The sequence below is a fragment of the Elephas maximus genome, chromosome 2 (assembly GCF_024166365.1).
Source record: "Elephas maximus indicus isolate mEleMax1 chromosome 2, mEleMax1 primary haplotype, whole genome shotgun sequence".
In the NCBI taxonomy this organism is placed as follows: domain Eukaryota; kingdom Metazoa; phylum Chordata; class Mammalia; order Proboscidea; family Elephantidae; genus Elephas; species Elephas maximus.
In genome coordinates, this window is record NC_064820.1 from 225,840,884 (window position 1) to 225,862,650 (window position 21,767).

General features: G+C 42.5%; 1 protein-coding gene across 1 annotated transcript in view; it reads left to right on the forward strand.

Moving 5' to 3' along the window:
• Positions 1 to 21,453, forward strand: part of UMODL1 (uromodulin like 1) — a 91,461-nt gene extending 70,008 nt beyond the window's left edge. The window contains exons 19-22 of the mRNA XM_049870937.1: positions 60 to 296; positions 572 to 731; positions 17,114 to 17,198; positions 21,272 to 21,453. Coding sequence (XP_049726894.1) covers positions 60 to 296; positions 572 to 731; positions 17,114 to 17,198; positions 21,272 to 21,453 — 664 coding nt within the window. The remainder of the gene's footprint in view (positions 1 to 59; positions 297 to 571; positions 732 to 17,113; positions 17,199 to 21,271) is intronic.
• The last annotated feature ends 314 nt before the right edge of the window (positions 21,454 to 21,767 follow it).

The following is a 21,767-nucleotide window of genomic DNA, read 5'->3' on the forward strand; positions in this document are numbered from 1 at the left end:
GAAGTGCAAAAGGGGGAGTCAGAAAAACAAATGTCCTGAAAATCACCCCCCTCTTACAGGGTTTATACCATCATTGAGGACCTCCATGGAGCTGGAAATTTTGTCACTGAAATGCAGTTATTTATTGGAGACTCTCCCATACCTCAAAATTATAGTGTGTCTGCCAGCGATGACATCAAGATAGAAGTGGGGCTCTATAGACAAAAAAGTGACCTTAAGGTGGTCCTGACGGAGTGCTGGGCAACCCCATCGAGCAATGCCAGGGACCCAGTGATGTTCGGCTTCATTAACAACAGGTAGGTCTCAGGTTGGCACTGGGAACCACCGCCTCCCCTGGTGTGCTGCCTTGTGTGGGGACCTCAGAATTTCCAGACAGATACTGAGACGGACCTGGGGTTTGGGTTATGTCTTCCAGGAGACACCACCTCTGAGGAATTGTTGGGGTACCTGGTCTCTTCTGTGTCCCAGGGAGTCCTTGTGTGTCGTGAGATGGAGCTATGAGTACACCCAGCTGGCACCAGGACAGGAGGGCCGATTTATAATTAATGAGTCCTCTCTCCTCTCTTTGCAGCTGCCCCATTCCCAACACGTACACCAGCGTGATCGAGAACGGGAACTCCAACAAGGCCCAGTTCAAGCTGAAGATCTTTTCCTTCATCAATAATTCTATCGTCTACCTGCACTGCAGACTTCGTATCTGCATGGAATCACCCGAAGCCACGTGCAAAATAGTAGGTGTTTGGGTTTTCTAAGCATCTGTCTGCGTTCTCACTCTGTACTGTCATGTGGAGGAGTCCCTGGGTAGTGTAAACAGATAAGGCAGGAATCCCCCCAGAGGCGCCTTGGAAGAAAAGCCTGGAGATCTGCTTCCAAAACATCAGCCACCGAGAATCCTATGGAGCGCATTTCCACCCTGACACGCTCTGGGTCGCCTTTAGTCAGAATCTACTGAATGACAGCTGGTTTTATTGTAACGCAGAAAGATCCTATGTTACCAGAAGCCAAGGGTCTGGGTGGCTATGGGGCCTGACTTCTGGGAGGAGGGGCTACGGCCTGCAGACGTCACACCCAAGAGATGCCGGACGGTGCGCCCAGGGGGTAGTCTGGGTAGAGGACTGATATGAGCGGCTGAGTTGGTGGGGCACTTTGGGTTTATCGATGGCTAAACTAAGTCCTTCTTTCTGAAGCCATACTGTTCGAGTGGCTATCACAATTGGCAGGATTTGTGGTAAGGATGTTCTGCTTCTTCTCAAGGTGCTTTGATGATGATTTAGGTGTAAAACTGTTATTTTCACTTAATATTATTTTTAATAACATTTACAGAATATCTACAAATACCGGGGGCCTGGGTGGCACAATTGGCTAAGCGCTCAACTACTAGCTGAAAGGTTGGGGGTTCAAATCCACCCAGAGGCTCCTCAGAAGGCAGGCCAGGCGATCTGCTTCCAAAAGGTCATAGCCTTGAAAACCCTGTGGAGCAGCTCTGCACACACGGGGTCGCCACGAGTCGGAATCTACTTGACAGCAAGTAACAAGTGATATTTAAGAAGTTCTTTTTCCCCATGTTCAACGTCCACTCTGGGATTATGAATCATCTTTTAGATTCATTTCCTTAGACCTTTGCATTTGGAATCTACTCCGCAACCCTGAGTCTTGAAAGCTGTCTTTTATACACCAGACCTTTTGTTTTGAAACAAGTATGTGAAGTGACTGTGGTTTTTGTCACATGTTGTCTGTGGCACAGGCTCAGCGACTGCGTGTTTCTCTTTTGTTGTTTCGAGGCATCTCTGTTCCCCTGTTCATCTGTGGGGTGAACTCCAGCAGCTTCCCCAGGTGATCAGCACCCCCACCCCCCAGACCCCGGCATCAGCAGGGCATGGATAAGGGACAAAACACAACGACAGCTGATGTTGTCCCTACTTGCTGAACAGTAGGTCTGCGTGGACAATGAGATGAAAGAACTGGAAGACCACTGATGACTGGCAGCTTAGAGACGCCCACAAGTCTGCACCTGGCCCCTGGGCATCCCCAGAAATAATAAGAGTGTGAAAAGCCACAATAATGCTTGGTATCTGCACAGAGCTGCTAGTTCTCAAATTCCTTTTTTCTTAAAAGATTTAGAACACATGTATTTGTATAGAGCTCATACCAAAAAAACAAAACACAACCGGTCGCTGTCAAGTCGATTCATGTGTGTCAGAGTGCAACTGTGCCCCATAGGGTTTCCTTTTTAAAAAAAAAAATATTTTATTGTGTTTTAGGTGAAAGTTTGCACAGCAAATGAGACCCCATTCAACAATTCATGCATAAACTGTTTGGGATGCTGGTTGCTATTCCTGTGATTCACCAGCAATCTTACCAGTCCCACCCCACCTGCCCTGTTTCCATCCCTCCAGTTTCCCTGCCCCTCCTTGCCTTCTCATCTTTGCTTTTGGGCAAATGCTGACCATTTGGTCTCATACAGTTAATTGTTTAAAGGAGCACATTCCTCATGGGTGATATTGTTTATTTTTTAGGCCGATCTATTATTTGGCTGAAAGGTGACCTCCAGGAGTGGCTTTCAGTTTAAAAGGCTAACTTAGGGCGATAGTCTCAGGGGTTCCTCTAGTCTCTATCAGTCCAGTAAGTCTGGGTTTTTTTTTTTTTAATGAAGTTGAGTTTTGTTCTATATTTTTCTCCCATTCTAAACAGGACTTTCTATTGTGTTCCCACTCAGAATGGTTGCTGATGGTAGCTGGGCACCATCTAGTTCTTCTGGCCTCAGAGTAGAAGAGGCTGTGGTTCACGTGGACCACTGATATTATGGACTAATTTCTGTCTAGAATCTTTAGGTTTCTTCTCTCTTTTTTATTCCAGACAGAAAGAGACAAATAGCTGTATCTTAGATGGCTACTCGCAAGCTTTGAAGACCCTAGACGCTACTCTCCAAAGTGGGATGTAGAACAATATCTTTATGAACTAAGTTATGCCAATTGACCTACTTGTCCCATGAGACTATGGTCCTGAGTCTTCAAACCCAGTAAATCAATCCTATGAGGTGTTTGGATATGTCTAGAAAGTATCCTTACCTGTGCCCCCTATGTGCTCTATTGTATATATGAATATATATGTAGCACATACAAACATATACACATATGCCTATAAATTTACCTATATCTGCACACACACGTACTCCCATACAACTTCCCACACACATATAGCATACATATCTACCTATGAAACCACTCACATATTTTTTGCTTGCTACTACTGTTGTTGAAAACTATATATGTCATGGCATTTACCTTAATTGTCCTTTTTTCTTGCGTACCTCTCAGTGTCTTCATTCACCTTAGTTAAGTTGTGTGACTTTTGTGTATTGCCTCTCCCATCACCAGAATTAACACATTTCTACTATCTAGTGAGTGATTCTCCCTCCCTCCCCTTTCTAGCCCTAATAACCATCAAAGAATGTAGCTTTCCGTGATTACCTATTCTTGACTTTTTATAGAAGTGGTTATCATGCAATGTTTGTACTCTTGTGATTGACTTATTTCACTCAGCATACCGTCCTCCAGATTCATCCATGTTATGTTTCAGGGACTCATCATTGTTCTTTATTGTTGTACAGTATACCATTGTATGTATGTACCACAACTTGTTTCTTCGTTCATCTGTTGACAGGCACTTATGTTGTTTCCATCTTTTTGCTATTGTGAATAATGCTGCAGTCAACATGGGTGTGCATGTCTATTTGTGTCACTGCTCTTATCTCTCTAGGTTATATAGCTAGGAGTGGGATTGCTGGATCATATGGGATTTCTATTTCTAGCTTTTTGAGGAAGTGCCATATGGTTTTCCACAGTGGTTGTATCATTTTACAATCCCACCAGCAATGTATGAGAGTTCTCATACCTCAACCTCCCCACTCAATCTCCACTTAATCTCCCCACAACCTAGTCGGCATTTTTTTTCAGTGCCATTTTTGCAAGATGGTATCTCATTGTAGTTTTGATTTGCATCTCTCTATTGGTGGCGTAGTGGTTAAGTGCTACAGCTGCTAACCAAAGGGTCAGCAGTTTGAATCTACCAGGCGCTCCTTGGAAACTCCATGGGGCAGTTCTACTCTGTCTTATAGAGTCGCTATGAGTCGGAATCAGCTCGACGGCACTGGGTAATGGCTAATGACCATGAGCATTTCTTCATGTACTTGTTAGCTGCCTCAGTGTCCTCTTTGGTGAAATGTCTGTCCATGTCCTTTGCCCATTTTTGGATTGGACTGTTGAAGTTTTCTATATATTTTAGAGACTAGACCCTCGTCAGATATTTTGTTACCAAAAATATTTTTCCAGTGAGTAGGTCCTCTTTTTACTCTTTTGATGAGCATAAGTATTTAATTTTTAGGAGGTCCCAGTTATCTAGTTTATCTTCTGGTGTTCATGCATTTTTAGTTGTATTCGATAGTGTATTTATGCCAAAAAGTAGGACCTCTAAATTTGTTCCTATGTTATCTTCCAGGAATTGAATAGTTTTAGTTTTAACATTGTCATGGATTGAATTATGTCCCCCCCAAAATGTGTGTATCGATTTGACTGGGCCATGATTCCTGGTATTGTGTGATTTTCCTATATACTGTAAATCCTGCCTCTATGATGTTAATGAGAATGGACAGCAGTTATGTTAGGCAGGACTCTATCTACAAGATTAGATTGTGTCTTGAGGCAATTCTTTTGGAATATAAAAGAGAGAAGAGAGGGAGAGACAGGGGGATCTCATACCACCAGGAAAGCAGTGCCAGGAGCAGAACGCATCCTTTGGACTCAGGGTCCCTGAGCGGAGAATCTCCTAGTCCGTTGGAAGATTAATGAGAAGGCCAACATAGAAAGAAAGCCTTCCCCTGGAGCTGACGTCCTGAATTTGGACTTTTAGCCTACTTTATTGTGAGGACATAAATTTCTGTTTGTTAAAGCCATCTACCTGTGGTATTTCTGTTATAGCAGCACAAGATGATTAAGACAAACATTTAAGTCTTTGACCCATTTTGAGTTAGTTTTTATGTACGGTGTAAGGTATGGATCTTGTTTCATTTTTCTGCAAATGGATATCTATTTTTGCCAGCGTCATTTGTTAAAGAGACTGTTCTTCCCCATTGAATGAACTTCAACTCATTGTTGAAGATCAACTGTCCATAGGTAGATGGATATACTTCTGGGTTCTCAATTCTGTTCCATTGGCTTATGTGTCTCTCACTGTAACAGACCAGGCAGTTTTGATTACTGTGGCTGTATAGGAAGTTCTGAGATTGGGAAGTATGACGCCTCCTACTTTGTTCTTCTTCAGTATTGCTTTAGCTACTCAGGACCTCTTTCCTTTCCATATAAAGTTGGAGATCTGTTTTTCCATTTCATTAGAGAATGTTGTTGAGATTTGGATCAGGATTGCATTATATTTGTAGATCATTTTGGGTAGTATTGACATTATCACAATGTTAAGTCTTCCAATCCATGAGGATGGCATGTTTTTCCATTTATGTAGGTCTCTTTTGGGTTTTTGCAGTAGTGTTTTGTAGTTTTCCTTTTATGTCTTTCATGTCCCTGGTAAGATTTATTTCTAGGTATTTTATCTGTTTGGGGACTAGTGTAAATGGTATTGTTTTCTTGATCTCCTTTTTGGAGTTCTCCTTTGTTAGTGTAGAAGAACCCAAATGATTTTTGTATGTTGATCTTGTACCCTGCCACTTTGATGAACGCTTTTCTATTAGTTCCAGTAACTTTCTTGTGGAATCTCTGGGATTTTCTATGTATAGAATCATGTCATCTTTGAAATGCTGTTGTTGTTAGGTGCCGTCGAGTCAGTTCAGACTCATAGCAACCCTATGTACAACAGAACAAAACACTTCCCAGTCCTGTACCATCCTCACATTGTTGCTGTGTTTAAGCCCATTGTTGCAGCCACCATGCCAGTCTATCTTGTTGAGGGTCTTGCTCTTTTTTGCTGACCCTCTACCTTACCAAGCACAATGCCCTGTTCCAGGGTCTGGTCTCTTCTGATAACACGTCTAAAGTACATGAGAAGAAGTCTCGCCATCCTCGATTCCAAGGAGCACTCTGGCTGTACTCCAGAACAGATTTGTTCGTTCTTCTAGCAGTCCATGGTTTATTTGATATTCTTCACAAACACCATAATTCAAAGGCATTAATTCTTCAGTCTTCCTTACTCATTGTTCAGCTTTCACATGCATATGAGGCGACTGAAAATATCATGGCTTGGGTCAGGCGTACTTTAGTCCTCAAAGTGACATCTTTTCTTTTTAACACTTTAAAGAGGTCTTTTGCAGTGTATCTGCCAAATGCAATACATTGTTTGATTTCTTGACTGCTGTGTCCATAGGCATTGATTGTGGGTCCAAGTAAAATGAAACTCTCGACAACTTCAATATTTTCTCTGTTCATCATGATGTTGCTTATTGCTTTAGTTGTATGGATTTTTATTTTCTTTATGTTGAGGTGTAATTCATACTGAAGGCTGTGGTCTTTGATCTTTGTCAGTAAGTGTTTCAAGTCCTCTTCACTTTCAGCAAGCAAGGTTGAGTCATCTACATATGTCAGGCTGTAAATGAGTCTTCCACCAATCCTGATGCCACATTCTTCATATAGTCCAGCTTCTCAGATTATTTGCTCAGCGTACAGATTGAATCAGTATGGTGAAAGGATGCAACCCTTATGCACACTTTTCTTAATTTTAAACCAGGCAGTATCCCCTTGCTCTGTTTGAACGACTCTCTCTTGGTCTATGTACAGATTCCTTATGAACACAATTAAGTGTTCTGGTAGCCCCATTCTTTGCAATGTTAGCCATGATTTGTTATGATTCATAGTTGAATGCCTTTGCAATAGTCAATAAAACACAGGTAAACATCTTCCTGGTATTCTCTGCTTTCAGCAAAGCTCCATCTGACATCAGCAGTGTTCCACGTCTTCTGAATCTCTCTTGAATTTCTGGCAGTTCTGTGTTGACATATTGCTGCAACCATTTTTGAATTATCTTCAACAAAATTTCAGTTGCGTGTGGTACTACCGATAAAAGCTGTTGCCATCAAGTTGATTCTGACTCGTATCAACCCTACAGGACAGAGTAGAACTTCCCCGTAGGGTTTCTAAGGAGCAGCTGGTGGATTCAGTCAAACTGCTGATCTTTTGGTTAGCAGCCGAGCTCTTAACCGCTATGCCACCAGGGCCCGTATATTTTTCTATAATTTCCGCATTCTGTTGGATCACCTTTCTTTGGAATGGGCACAAATATGGATCTTTTCCAATCAGCTGGCCAGGTAGCTGTCTTCCAAATTTCTTGGCATAGACAAGTGAGCGCCTCCAGCGTTGCAACCATTTGTTGAAACATCTCAATTGGTATTGCGTCAATTCTTGGACCTCGTTTTTCACCAATGCCTTCAGTACAGCTTGGACTTCTTCCTTCAGTACCATCAGTTCTTGATCATATGCTACCTCTTTTAATAGTTGAACACCAACCAATTCTTTTTGGTACAATGACTCTGTGAATTCCTTCCATCTTCTTTTGATGCTTCCTGCGGCATTCAATATTTTTCCTATACCAAAAACCAAACCCACTGCCGTCGAGTCAATTCCGACTCATAGCGACCCTATATAGAATTCTTCAAAATTGCAACTCGAGGCTTAAATTTTTTCTTCATTTTTTTCAGCCTGAGAAATGCTGAATGTGTTTTTCCATTTTAGTTTTCAAACTCCAGGTCTTCGCACATTTCATTATAATACTTTTCTTTGTCTTCTCCGGCTGCCCTTTGAAATCTCCTGTTCAGCTCTTTTACTTCATTATTTCTTCCACTTCCTTTAGCTAATATGCATTCAAGAGCAAGTTTCAGAGTGTTTTCTGACATCCGTCTTGGTCTTTTCTTTCTTTCCCGTCTTTTTAATGACCTTTTGCTTTCTTCATGTATGATGTCCTTGATGTCATTCCTCAACTCATCTGGCCTCTGGTCATTAGTGTTCAATGCATCAAGTCTATTCTTGAGATGGTCTCCAAATTCACGTGGAATATACTCAAGGGATATATGTGAAGTGGCATAGTTTTATTTCTTCCTTACCAAGTTGGATACCCTTTATTTTCCTTTCTTGTCTTATTGCTCTGGCTAGGACTTCCAGTACAATACTGAATAAGAGTGGTGATAATGGACATCCTTGACTCATTTCTCATTCTCAATGTTGAACCACCCTTGAATTCCTGATATGAATCCCACCTGATCATGATGTATTATTTTTCCAATATGCTGTTGTATTCTGTTGGCTAGAATTTTGTTGAGAATTTTTACATCTATATTCATGATTAACGTTAGTCTGCAAGTTTCTTTTCTTTCTTTTTTTTTTTTTTTTTGGTGGTATCTTTGCCTGGCTTTGGCATCAGGGTTATGCTGGCTTCATAGAATGAATTAGTGAGTATTCTTTCCATTTCTATATACTGGAATAGTTTGAGTAGAATTGGTGTCAACTGTTACCTGAATGTTTTATAGAATGGAGAAATTCTCCAGTGCAGTCATCTGGGCCAGGGCTTTTTTTCTTGGGTTTTTTTTTTTTTTTTTTAATGACGTCTTCAATTTCTTCTTTTGTTATGGGTTTAGATTTTCTACCTCTATTTGTGTTAGTTTAGGTAGGTAGTGTGTTTCTAGATACTTGTCAGTTTCTTCTAGGTTTTCAAATTTGTTGGAATATAATTTTTCATAATATTCTATCATGATCCTCTTTATCTCTGTTGGTTCTGTTGTAAGGTCACCCATTTAATTTCTTATTTTGCTTGTGTCTTCTCATTTTTTTTTCTTTTGAAAAAAAATGGATTAAAAACATGACCCATTGGTCAGTGGTTTGTCAAGTTTATTGATCCTCTCAAAGAACTTCTAGTTTTATTGATTCTTTCTATTTTTCTATTTCCTTTATTTCTGCTCTGATCTTTATTTCCTTTCTTTTAGTGACTGTGGACTTCTTTCGCTGTTCCTTTTCTATTTGTTCAAGTTGTCAGGTTAAGTTATTGATTTTGGATCTTTCTTCTTTTTTTATGTGTGCATTTATTGCTATAAATTTTCCTCTGAGCACTGCTTTTGCTGTGTCCCAGAGCTTTTGGTATCTTGTATCTTCATTCTCATTTGATTCTAAGTATTTTTTAATTTCATTTTTAATTTCTTTTATGAGCCAATAGTTTTTAAGAAAGGTATTACTCGGTGTCCATGTATTTAATATTTTTTTTTCCTTGCTCTTTCTGTTGTTGATTTCTAGTTTTATAGCATTATGGTCAGAGAAGATGCCTTGTATTATGTTGATGTTTTTTAATTTATTGAGGCTTGTTTTGTGGCCTAGAATACGGTCTATTCTGGAGAATGATCCACATGAGTTGGGGAAGAATGTGTAATGTGCTGCTTTTGGGTGGTGTATTCTGTATATGTCAATGAGGTTAAGTTGATTGATTGTGTTATTTAGATCTTCTGTATCTTTATTGAGTTTCCTTCTAGCTGTTCTGTCCATCATAGAAAGTGGTGTGTTAAAGTCTCCTACTACTATTGTGGTTCTGTCTATTTCTATTTTTAATTCTATTAGTGTTTGCTTTATGTATTTTGGAGCTCTGGTGTTGGGTGCATAAATATTTATTACTGTTATGTCTTCTTGGTGAACTGAAGACACCTTTGTTCATTATACAATGCCCTTGTTTCTTATAATGGATTTTGACTTTAACTCTATTTCATCTGAAATTATTATTACCACTCCTGCTCTCTTTTGGTTACTATTTGTTTGATAAATTTTTTTCCATCATTTGATTTTTAACTTATTTATGTCTTTGTGTCTAAGGTGTGTTTCTTATAGGCAACATATTGATGGGTCATGTTTTTTTAATCTATTCTACCACTCTGTCTCTTGACTGGTGCATCGAATCCATTTATATTCAGTGTGATTAAAAATAGGTATGAATTCACTGCTGTCATTTTGTTAAATACTTTTTTTTTTGGTGCTAACAGTGTCTTTTCCTTTTAATTTTTTGTGCTGTGTCCTTTTTGTATATGGATTTTCTTTTCCTATCAATTGTTGTTGTTGTTTTTGTGTTAATGAGTCTTTTTGATTTTCTTCTTTATTTTGGTGAGTAGATTTATTGGTTTTCTTTGTGGTCACCCTTAAGTTTTTTATCCTCTTAAATATAAAACAGTCTGTTATATCTTGAAATAGGCTTCCTCTTCGCATGAAAGCTCTATAATTTTTTTTTTTTTTGAAGTTGTCATTGTTTACAGCTTAACACCTCTGGTTCCCTGTAATCAGTTTTGTAGCTTTATTTTACTTTTGTGAAATCTTCATCTGGGTTGATATCCAGGTGATGCTGTCATGTATAGTTTATCTCAGGTTGTTGCCTGATGTCATTGGTTCTCTACCTGAAGGACTCCCTTTAATATTTCTTGTAAGGCTGGTCTGGTTTTTACAAAAAATTTCTGCTTACCTAGGAATGTCTTAATTTAGCTATCATTTTTGAAAGACAATTCTGCTGAATATATGATTCTTGGTTGGCAATTCTTTTCTTTCAGGATTTTATATATGTTATCTTATTGCCTTCTTGCCTGCATGGATTCTGATGAGAAATCACCACTTAGTCTTATTGGTACCCCTTTATAACTGATATTTCATTTTTCACTAGCTGCTTTCAGGATTCTTTCATTTTGAAAAGTTTTACTGTGATATGTCTTGGCTGATTTCTTTTGTAGGTCTATCTTATATGGGGTTCTTTGGATTTCTTTGATGGAAACTTTCTCATCTTTCATATTTGGGAAGTTTTCTCCCAATATATCTTTAAAAATTCTCTCTGGACTTTTTTCCTCCTCTTCTTCTAGAATTCCTATTACACATAAATTATTCTTCTTGATGGTGTCCCACATGACACTTAGGTTTTATTTTTTTCATTCTTTTTTCTAATTTTACCTCAAGCAAATTATTGTCAAGGGATTTTTTCTTGATCCTTTCTTTGAATTTCAGTGATTTGTCCTTTCATTTATCAATTCTACTTCTGTGACCTTCCACTGTATTATCTGTTTCTGATGTTTTATTGTTAATCTTCTGAATTTCTAGCTGTTGTTTTTGTATGGTTTCTACTTGTCTATTGAGTCTGTCATTTTATTCTTGTATTGTTTTCCTGAATTCTTCTAGGGTTTTTTTTTTTTTTTTTTCCTGTGTTCTCCTTGATCTCTTTGAGGATCCTAAATATAAGTCTTTTGAATTCCTCCTCAGGTGGTTCTATTATCAATTCTTCCTCAGGAAGGTTTTCTTCCCCTTTATTTTGCTCTCTTGGTTGAGCCATCTTATCCTGTTTCTTCATATTACAACTGTCTGCTTTCTCCAAGGCATTAAGGTGTTAGTCTATTTATTTATATCGTTATTTATAGATTGTTGTTAGTTTCATTCTGATTTTTTTGTTTTGTTTTGATAAGTCAGGGCAGTTGGTGCAGGTATGCTCCACTGATCACTGGCCTGGCAGTGCATAAGTGCTCACTACTTATTGCCAAGCAGATAGGGTGGCAGCAGTGGGGAGTAGAAGGGGTAGATGGGGTGGGCGTGTTGTCGATCATCGGTGGCAGGGGTGGGTGGGGAGGGTGTGTGCCACTGCTGCTCATTAGTCTAGCAGTGTGGAAGCACATGCTGCTGCTCAACGGATGGGTGGGGCAACAAGAGGGATGGTGGGGAAGGTGGATGTATGTCTCCAGCTGCAGGCAGGGTGCGGCTGGGTAGGAGGGAAGAGGGGGCTCATATCGCAGTCCCTGGGTGGGCAGAGTGAAGGGGTGGGGGGCTCACACCAATGGTCACCGAGAACAAGGGAGGGAGGTGAAGCATGCCCCTCTGGTCACCAGGTACCCTGCAGGCTACACCCAGTAATCGAGACCCAGTCCTGACCAAATGTGGGGGGGGGGGGCTGGCCTGGAGTCTGGTTGGGTGGGGGACCTCTTGCTGACACTCTATGGATCTACTACTCCTTATGTGCCACCCATCCTAATGGTCAGGGACCGCTGTTGGTGAGTGGTCCTGTCTCTGGTTTCTGGCTCCCTCTCTGCTCTGTGGTCAACAGGATATCCAAAGCTTTTGCTCAACTGCACTTTCCCTTCTTAGATCTGGTTCATGTCCTGCTCATCTTTCTTTGCTCTGGGTTTGTCCACACACTGTTTGTCTCCTACTGGGAATTCTGTGAAGTTGCTTTCCTGTGCTCCTCACCCAGGATCACTGCTTGCCTTGTCACAAGATGGCCACAGTGTGCTGGGCTGGCTGGCCGGGCACCTCAGATCTGTAACTTTACTCATTTGCTGTCTTCATTCAGCTTTTCCTTCCAATTGGTGTTTGAACTAATTCTTCATCCTTTCTTTTGATGCTCAGGGTTCTAGGATTGTCATCTGTATCTTTTATTTGGTTTCTCAGGTTTTTGCTGTAGGGGGACAACATGGTGTGTCTGACTAAGCTGCCATCTTGGGGCTGTCTCCCATATGGTTTTTAATGGCTGATTTTTTGGTAGTAGATCGAAAGGCCTTTCTTTTGAGGCACCTCTGGGTAAACTTAAACCACCAACCTCTCAGCAGCCAAGGACATTAACCGTTTGCACCACCCAAGGACTCCATACACTGAGAATCAAAACATCTGTAAAATGGAACGCACCTGTAAACAAATATCTCAGTAGAGCTGATAGGTGATAGAGTCCATTGTGCAAAGTGGGCAGCTGATATCCTCCTTCTGAATAGATTTTTGTGGTAACCAAAAAGATCAGACTCTAGCAATAAAATACCTCAAAGGTGTCAATGCATTTTCTTTAAAAAAAGGCTTAAAATGGGCTAAATTACTGTATTTTTCCAATTGCAGTCTAGTTGACGCTAACTCATGGTGACTCCATGTGTGTCAGAGCAGAACTGTGCCCCACAGAGTTTCCAGTGGCTGATTTTTCAGCAGTAGATCACCAGACTTTTTTTTGGAGGTGCCAACTGTTTAGTTAGTAGATGAGCATTTAAACATCTGCACTGCCAAGGACTTCTAAATTACATTTACATATATAAAAATGGCACAAGAATTAATTGATTTTATTTAAAAAACTAATGAAAAATATTATAGACTTACCTATTAAGACCACCACCTGTCTGTTGGTTTGTTGTACTATGGTGGCTTACATGTTCGTGTGAGGCTGGAAGCTATGCCACCAGTATTTCAAATACCAGCAGGGAGACACATGACAGACAGGTTTCAGCAGAGCTTCCAGACTAAGACAGACTAGGAAGAAAGGCTTGGTGATCTACTTCTCAAAATTAGCCAGTGATAGCCCTGTGGATCACAACAGAATGTTGCCTGATATAGTGCTGGGAAATGACCCCCCTAGGTTGGAGGGCACTCAAAATACATTGGCCACAACAATGGACTTGAGCACACCAACAATCGTGAAGATGGTGCAGGACTAAGTAACTTTTTGTTCTTTTGTACATGGGGTCACGATGGTTGGAGCTAACTCAACCGCAACTAATAATAACATCATCTGTTAAGAGAAAAAAAAAATATGTGACTTCTGGCTTGAAATGGGGCAGAAGTAAATATGTTGGTAGAAGTTTTACCCTAAAATACAACATACTGATTTCTGCATCTACAAACAACCTGGGACAATACCCCGTCACATTCTACGGAATGCTCTGGCACAACATTCTTAAAATCACGTATGTTTTAACTTGAGACCTAAAGTCCATCTTAGGATTCCCGGGGTGGTGAAAATAGCTAACACACTCGACTCATGACCGCAAGGTTGGTGATTTGAATCCATAGTGTCTTGAAAGAAAGACCTGATGATCTGCTTCTGAAAAATCAGCCATTGAAAACCCTATGAGCACAGTTCTACTCTGACACACAAGGGGTCACCACGAGTCAGAATTCACTCAACAGCAACTGGTTTAAGGGCATCTTGGATTGTACGTTGCTTTTTAAGAGTAAATCTAGGGTAAAATCCCACCTCCAAATTTTATAAACCCTGACAGCACGTATCCACAATTATGTCTTCTGAAACCATGGAAGTGAGCAGCACCAATCACTGAGACGTTAAGAATTACTCTTGTATTTGAGCACAAATTTTCCCGAAATGGATGCTGTGCACGTTATGATTATTAGTACAATCACTGGGGCTTCAGGAATTGACGGAATACCAAGTGAGATACTTCAACAAACAGATGTAATGCTGCAAGCACTCACTTGTTTATGCCCAGACCTTTGGAAGGCAGCTACCTGGCCAACTGACTGGAAGAGGTCCATATATGTGCCCATTCCAAACAAAGGTGATCTGACGAAATATAGAAATTACTGAACACTGTCATTAGTATCACATGCAAATAAAATTTTGCTGAAGATGATTCAATAACGGTTGCAGCAGTACATAACAGGGAACTATCAGAAATTCAAGTTGAATTCAGAAGAGGATATGAAACGCAAGACATCATTGCTGATGTCAGATGGATCCTCGCTGAAAGCAGAGAATACCAGAAAGATGTTTACCTGTGTTTTATTGACTATGCAAAGGCATTCGACTGTGTGGATCATAATAAATTATGGATAACATTGTGAAGAATGGGAATTCCAGATCACTTTATTGTGCTCATGCAGCATCTGCATAGATCAAGAGGCAGTTGTTCAAACAGAAAAAGGGGATACTGCATGGTTTAAAATCAGTAAAGATGTGTGTCAGGGTGTATCCTTTCATCAGATTTTTTCAAACTGTATACTGAGCAAATAATCTGAGAAGCTGGACTATATAAGAATGTGGCATCAGGATTGGTGGAAGACCCATTAACAACCTGCGATATGCAGATGACATAACCTTGGTTGCTGAAAGTGAAGAGGGCTCGAAGCATTTGCTGATAAAGATCAAAGACCACAGCCTTCAGTATGGATTACACCTCAACATAAAGAAAATAAAAATCCTTACAATTGGAGCAATAAGCAACATCATGATGAACAGAGAAAATACTGAAGTTGTCAAGGATTTCATTTTACTTGGACCCACAATCAATGCCCATTGTTCTGGGCTGAACTGCGTCCCCCCAAAATGTGTGTCAACTCAGCTAGGCTATGATTCCCAGTATTGTGTGGTTGTCCACCATTTTTTCATCTGATGTAATTTTCCTATGTATTGTAAATCCTACCTCTATGATGTTAATGAAGCAGGCCTGGAGGCAGTTACGCTAATGAGACAGGATTCAATCTACAAGATTAGATTGTATCTTGAGTCAATCTCTTTTGAGATATAAAAGACAGAAGTGAGCAGGGAGGAGAGGGACCTCATTACCACCAAACAATAAGAGCCGTTAGCGTGCACATCCTTTGGACTCACGGTCCCTGTGCTGAGAAGCTCCTAGACCAAGGGAAGATTGATGACAACGACCTTCCCCAAATGCTGACAGAGAGGCAAAGCCTTCCCTGGGAACTGGTGACCTGAATTTGGACTTCTTGCCTCCTAGACTGTGAGAGAATACATTTCTCTTTGTTAAAGCCATACAGTAGTGGTATTTCTGTTATAGCAGTACTAGATAACAAAGACACCCACCGAAGCAGCAGTCAAAAAATCAAATGATGTACTGCATTGGGCAAATCTGCTGCAAAAGATCTTTTTAAAGTGTTAAAAAGATGTCACTTTGAGGTCTAAGGTGCACCTGACCCAAGTCATGGTATTTTCAATCACCACATATGCATGTAAAAGCTGGACAAGGAATAAGGAAGATCGAAAAAAAGTTGACACATTTGAATTATGATCTTGGCGAAGAGTATCAGCTACACCATGGATTGTCAGGAGAATGAACAAATCTGTCTTGAAAGCAGTACGGTCAGAATGCTCCCTAGAAGCCAGGATTGCAAGCCTGCGTCTCACATACTTGGGACATGTAATCAGGAGAGACCAGCCTCTGGAGAAGGACGTCGTGCTTGGTCAAGTAGAGGGTCAGTGAAAAAGAGGAAGACTTTCAAGGAGATGAATTGCCACAGTGGCTGCAACATATGGGCTTAAACATAGAAACGATTATGAGGATGGCCCAGGACCAGGCAACGTTTAGTTCTGTTATACGTAAACTTGCTATGAGTGGGAATCAACTCGACAGCACCTAAAAACCTAACAATGAGTACAATCGCTAAAATTGAAAGTGGCTGAACTCCTTTAAGATATGAAATTCAAACTCTCCTTCTATTTAAATAAGAGTCAATAAGTTATTAAGCTTTACTTAGCTTCCACAAGGGATAACTCTTGCTCGGAGAAGGAGATATTGTGGTTTTCCACATGAGAAATTTAATTTGAATGTTATGTCCTCAAAAAACCAACCAAACCCATTGCCATCAAATTGATTTCAACTTATAGTGACTCCATGGGTGTCAGAGTAGAACCATGATCAACAGGGTTTTCAATGGCTGGATTTTTTCTCAAGCAGACTGCCAGACCTTTCTTCTGAGGTACCTCTGGGTGAGTCCAAACAGCCAACCTTTCAGTTAGTAGCTGAGTGCCTTAACTGTTTGCTCCACACAGGGACTCCTGTTATATACTCAGCCCCTCCAAATTAAAGTAATAAGATCACAGAATTTCATAGTCAAAAAGTCTCACATTCTTTACAGCCTGAGCGTGACACGTTTCTCTCCAAGTTCCTTTGAGACGGGTATACAGTAAGCAGATTCCATAATGTCATGAAGCCAGGCAGACTTTTGGGAAGGCAAAGGTGTTCAAAGGAGAAAATGGCTGCCTCTGAAAGCTGGAACTGAGACATTGTTGGGACCAAAAGGGCCAGTACTAGTATCTGTAGATGTGTCTCAAGGGGTTTTGTACAGCTCACTTCTGTATGTACCTCACTTTCTTCAACCCCCTCCTCCCTCCTGGTGCCCAGCCCACCCACCATGGCTGCCCCGGTGTCGCCCCACCTGGGCAGAACCCATGGGCCTGGCCTCCCCCATGCTCTACTTTCCTTATCCATCCAATAATTCCATTTCCCCAGCAGGATAAACCTCTAGAATCGGATTTTCACCCCTAATGGTGAGCTGATGTCTCATAAATGTTGTCAACTAATGTGAACTTTCTCTCCTTTTAAAAAAAATAGAATTGTAATAACTTCCGGTCACTGAAAAGTAGTGAGACACCTGCCACACATCTGACATCCTGGGGGCCCCTCGTTCGGTCTGAAGGTGAGTTGATGACTTGGTTTAGAGAACTAAAGACAAGATGGAAGCAACCCCTTTTCAAACCAAACAGCTACTGCTTTGTAACAACGGGACTCTTAAGATTTTCCTAAGACTCATGGGAGTAAAAGTGATGAGAGTAACATTTATTGAGAGCCTACCTCGGTGCCAGGCATCGTCTTAAGTCCGTTACGTGCAGGATGCAGGTTCTCTCAACAACCTGTGCAGAAGGATCTATCATCACCCCATGTGCAGACGAGGAAGTCAAGGCTTTCAGAGGTCAAGCACAAGTTTAAACGAGACATTTTGAGCTGCACAGCATGAAACCATTGAAGTTGTCTGACACTGGATAGATCCACTGAGTGGATTGCTAAGAGGAGGGACGGGACTGAAGCTGTAACCAGGCAGAGTCAAATTGTGTGTGTGTGTGTGCGCACATGTGTGCACACGTGTGAAAAAGCCGTTTCATTCAAAAACCATTCTAGTTCCTGTCAAGTCAGCTACACCTCGTGGCAATCCCACATTTATCAGAGCGGATCTGTGCTCCACAGGGTTTTTGAACCTGTTCAGCATCACAGCAACACGCCAGCCTCCACTGACAGATGGGTGGTGGCTGTGCGAGAAGTGCACTGGCCAGTAATGGAACCTGGGTCTCCCTCGTGGAAGGCGAGATTCTACTACTGAAAACACCAGTGGCCCCCGTGTTTCATTCGAGGCTCTACTAAATTAAAAGATGCAAACAATGGCACTGCTGATTCCTCTAAGTATAAAATTTTGTCAGCCATATTATGTTCCATGTATTTTCAAAATTCAAAATCAATTCTCCAGAAGCTGTGTGCTTCAGGTGTTAAGACGGAAACTTCTGGCTGTCTCCCACTGTCTCCTGTCCTCTGCTCCCACAGTAATAGACCCCCTTCTTTTTAGCTAGTTCATGGCTGCCTGGAATAAAAGCCCTAATTCCCAGCCTCCCTTGCGGCTAAGTGCAGCCGTATGTGAAAAAGCTGTTTCAGGTACAGCTGCATGTAGCTGTTTCATTGCCTCTGGCCAATGAGATGCAAACACGAATGTCCTGTGACAACTTTGGGGCATCCCCTTAAAAAGCACCTGGTGCCTACCCTTCGCCCCCTTTTCCTTTGTCTCTCCCCACTTCCTGCTGCCTGAGCGGCAGAGGAGATGGCTGCAGCCACTGTCATCTTGAGCCATGAGGACACGCCCACCCCCTAAGGATGGGCACATCGAGCTGGAAGGGGCAAGGTTCCCAAGGACTCCATGGAGCAGAGCTGCCAGGCCAGGCCTGGGCTCTGACCTCCAAGTTTTATGTGAGAAAGAAAAGAACTTCTTTGTTCTTTAAGCCACTGTTAGTTTGGGTTTTCCTCTTTCTTGCAAATGAACCTAATTCTGGTTGATCTTCCCTTTCTTGTTTTTCTTCCTAACCTAATGACCCTTCCCACCTCTCTCTACTCTCCTGAACAGAACTCCTGCAGTGTGGCTCCAGGGGATGAGCCAGACCAAGTGCTGATCAGGACTTGGGGATGACCCTGGGCGCCAGGAGGAGGGAGGCCTTTTCAAGGGATGGTGACCCTCAACTCCTGGTTCTTATGCAAAGCATCTGGGAGGTTGTAAAAATATACACAGGTCCCAGGCCACATACCAGACCTACTACCTCGGAGTCCCTGCAATTGGGTCTCAGGCTCCTGTGCTTTGATGGGTCCTCAGGCAACTGCTGGTCTAGGTCCTAGGACCACATGCTCTCCTGCCCTCTTCATTTTCTCAAATTACTGGGGAGAAGTGGTTGGCCTGGGCCTCTAATAGGAAACAGAATGTCTTTAAAATTCATTCTCATTTATAGAGATGAAGCCTTTTCATTTATTCATAAGAGATTTCAGGCAATGTCAAACGAAAGTGGGAAAAGTACTGGTCTTGGAGCTAAAAAGAAAAAAACAAACAAAAAATACAACCAAACCCATTGCTGTTGAGTCAGTTCTTACTCACAGCAACCCTATAGGACAGAGTAGAACTGCCTCATAGGGTTTCCAAGGAGAACCTAGTGGATTCAAACTGCCGACCTTTTGGTTTGCAGCCATAGCTCTTAATCACTACACCACCAGGGTTTCCGGTCTTGGACTTAGAGACCTGCATTTGAATAGAAGATATGACACGAGCTGTGTGGACTTGGGAAAATTACTGAAACTTCTGAATCCTATCCATTCACTCACTTAGACACCCACTCATCCATTTATCCACCTGTCAATTCACTAAACCGTTCCTCCATCCACTCCTCCATCCATCCACCCACCAATTCACTAAACCATTCCTCCATCCACCTATCCATTTACTTACCGATCCACTCATCCACCCACCTGCTTATCCATCCATCCGCCCGCCCACCCGTCCATCCAACCATCCATCCATCCATCTACCCATCAACTCATCCACCCACTTATCAAATCATCCACCCATCTACTTAACTACTCATCAGATTGTTGTTGCTAAATGTCATGGAGTCAGCTCCTACTTACAGTGGCCTATGTATAACAGAACAAAACATTGCCTGGCTCTGCGCCATTCTCACCATCTTTGCTGTGTTTGAGTCCGCTGTCGCGGCCAATGGGTCAGTCCATCTCATTGAGGGCCTCCCTCTTTTTTGCAGACCCTCTGCTTTACCAAACATTATGTCCATAAGGTTCTCTATGGCTAATTTTTGGAAGCAGATAGCCAGGCCTTTTTCCTAGTCCGTCTTAGCAAAGTTTGGAGGTGTGAGTCCATCAGGTGCCTTGGAAGAAAGGACTGGTGATCTACTTCCAAAAACACAGCCATGGAAAACCCTATGGAGCACGGTTCTAGTCTGACACATACGGGGTCGCCAGGAGCTGGAGTTGACTCCGTGGCAACGGTTGGACCGGTGCTCTGGAACCATGTCACACACACTCATCTCCATGAGGCTAGGATTATCTCTGTGGCAGGTGGTCGGGTCTCTCCTTGCGGTGTTAAAGGGAAGGTTAGAAGGGCTGGCAGCTTCTCTCTTTCTCAGGCAGCATGGTTTTCTCCTGTTTTTATTATTTTTTAAAATGAAGTGAAATTCGCATAGAAAATTAACCATTTGAAGGTGAACAACTCGGTGGCATTTAGTGCATCCACAACGCTTTGCAGTCACGACCTCCACCTACTTCCCAAACACTGTCACCACCTCAGAAGGAGACCCTGTGCCCCTTAAGCTGTCACTCCCCGTTTCTCTCTTCCCCCAGTCCCTGCAACCGCCAGTCTGCTTCCTGTCTCCATGGCTTTGCCTCTTCTGGATATTTCATGTGAACAGAATCACACACGTGACCCTTTGTGTCTGATTATCTCGGCCGCCACGATGTTGCCGAGGTTCATCCCAGCTGTACATGCCTCTGTACGTCATTTCTTTTCGTTGCTGATGGGTATTGCCTTGTAGGGCTGACCCGCATTTTGTTTATCCACTCGTCTGTTGATGCCCACCTGGGTTGTTTCCACCTTTTAGCTATCGTGAATAGTGCTGTTGTGAACATTCACGTGAAAGTATCCATTTGCATCCCTGCTTTCAATCCTTTTGGGTATACACTTTCCTATGTTTCTATTGCCCCTCTTGCAATGCTTTCCTGCCTGAAGACCCCACCCCGCTGTGTTGTAGGATGTGTTCAGGCTCAGCCTGGGTCTCTGTCAGAAATCTGGCCAAGCTCTCCTTCTCCTGTAGGGAGGACCTGTGTCTCCCACACTGACCTCGTCCTCGTGGCCCACGCTTAGCCTAAGAGCTAAGCTGGGTGTGCTCCTGGGCTTCGGGCGCCTGCCTCCATCTCTGCTAGCTGAAGATACATGGCCGTACTCAGGGGTCCTCACTAACCAGGTGCTTCACATCCATTGTGTCCAGAGGGTAATCATCATGTTCAACAGTCACTACCCCGTCGAGAGCCTGCTCTGTTCTGGGCCCTGCTCTAAGCACCCTGCTTCATCCTCACCACAATTTTCCCCCTGCAGGGACTCCAGTTGGGTCTAGGCCAGAGATGAGTTCCTCCTGGTTTAGGTAGACATCTCACCTTGTACCTGTCACATCCCCCCAGGTGACTCTGCAGGTGGACGGCCAGGCCTGGGAGTGGGCTATGTGGTCCTCATCGTGGTGGCCGTCTTTGCCTTGGTGACAGGCATAGCTGCCCTACTGATCTTGCGCTACCAGAGGATGACTGGGAGATACAACTTCAAAATCCAGTCTGACAACTTTAGCTACCAGGTGTTCTACGAATGAAAGGTCACAGTCGCACTGAAGGAGGGTAAGGAGCCAGACAGGTAAGAAGGGCTTGTCCGCCACAGCTGCCAGGGATGAAGGGAGAGCTGGCCCCAGGGAGCTTCTGCGAAGGCAGATTTGGGTGTGTTAGTGTTTTGTGGGTTGTCACTGGGGATGCATCCTCTCCTCCCCAAAAGCAATGGGGAGCAGCTGAAAAGCAGGAAATGATCAATTAGGGATGAACAACAGGGTTCTACCAGCCTACACAACCACGGGCACCCAGCACCAGAGGCGGTGCAGCCGAGGATGGAGCAAGGCTCCAGGTTCTAGCTCTG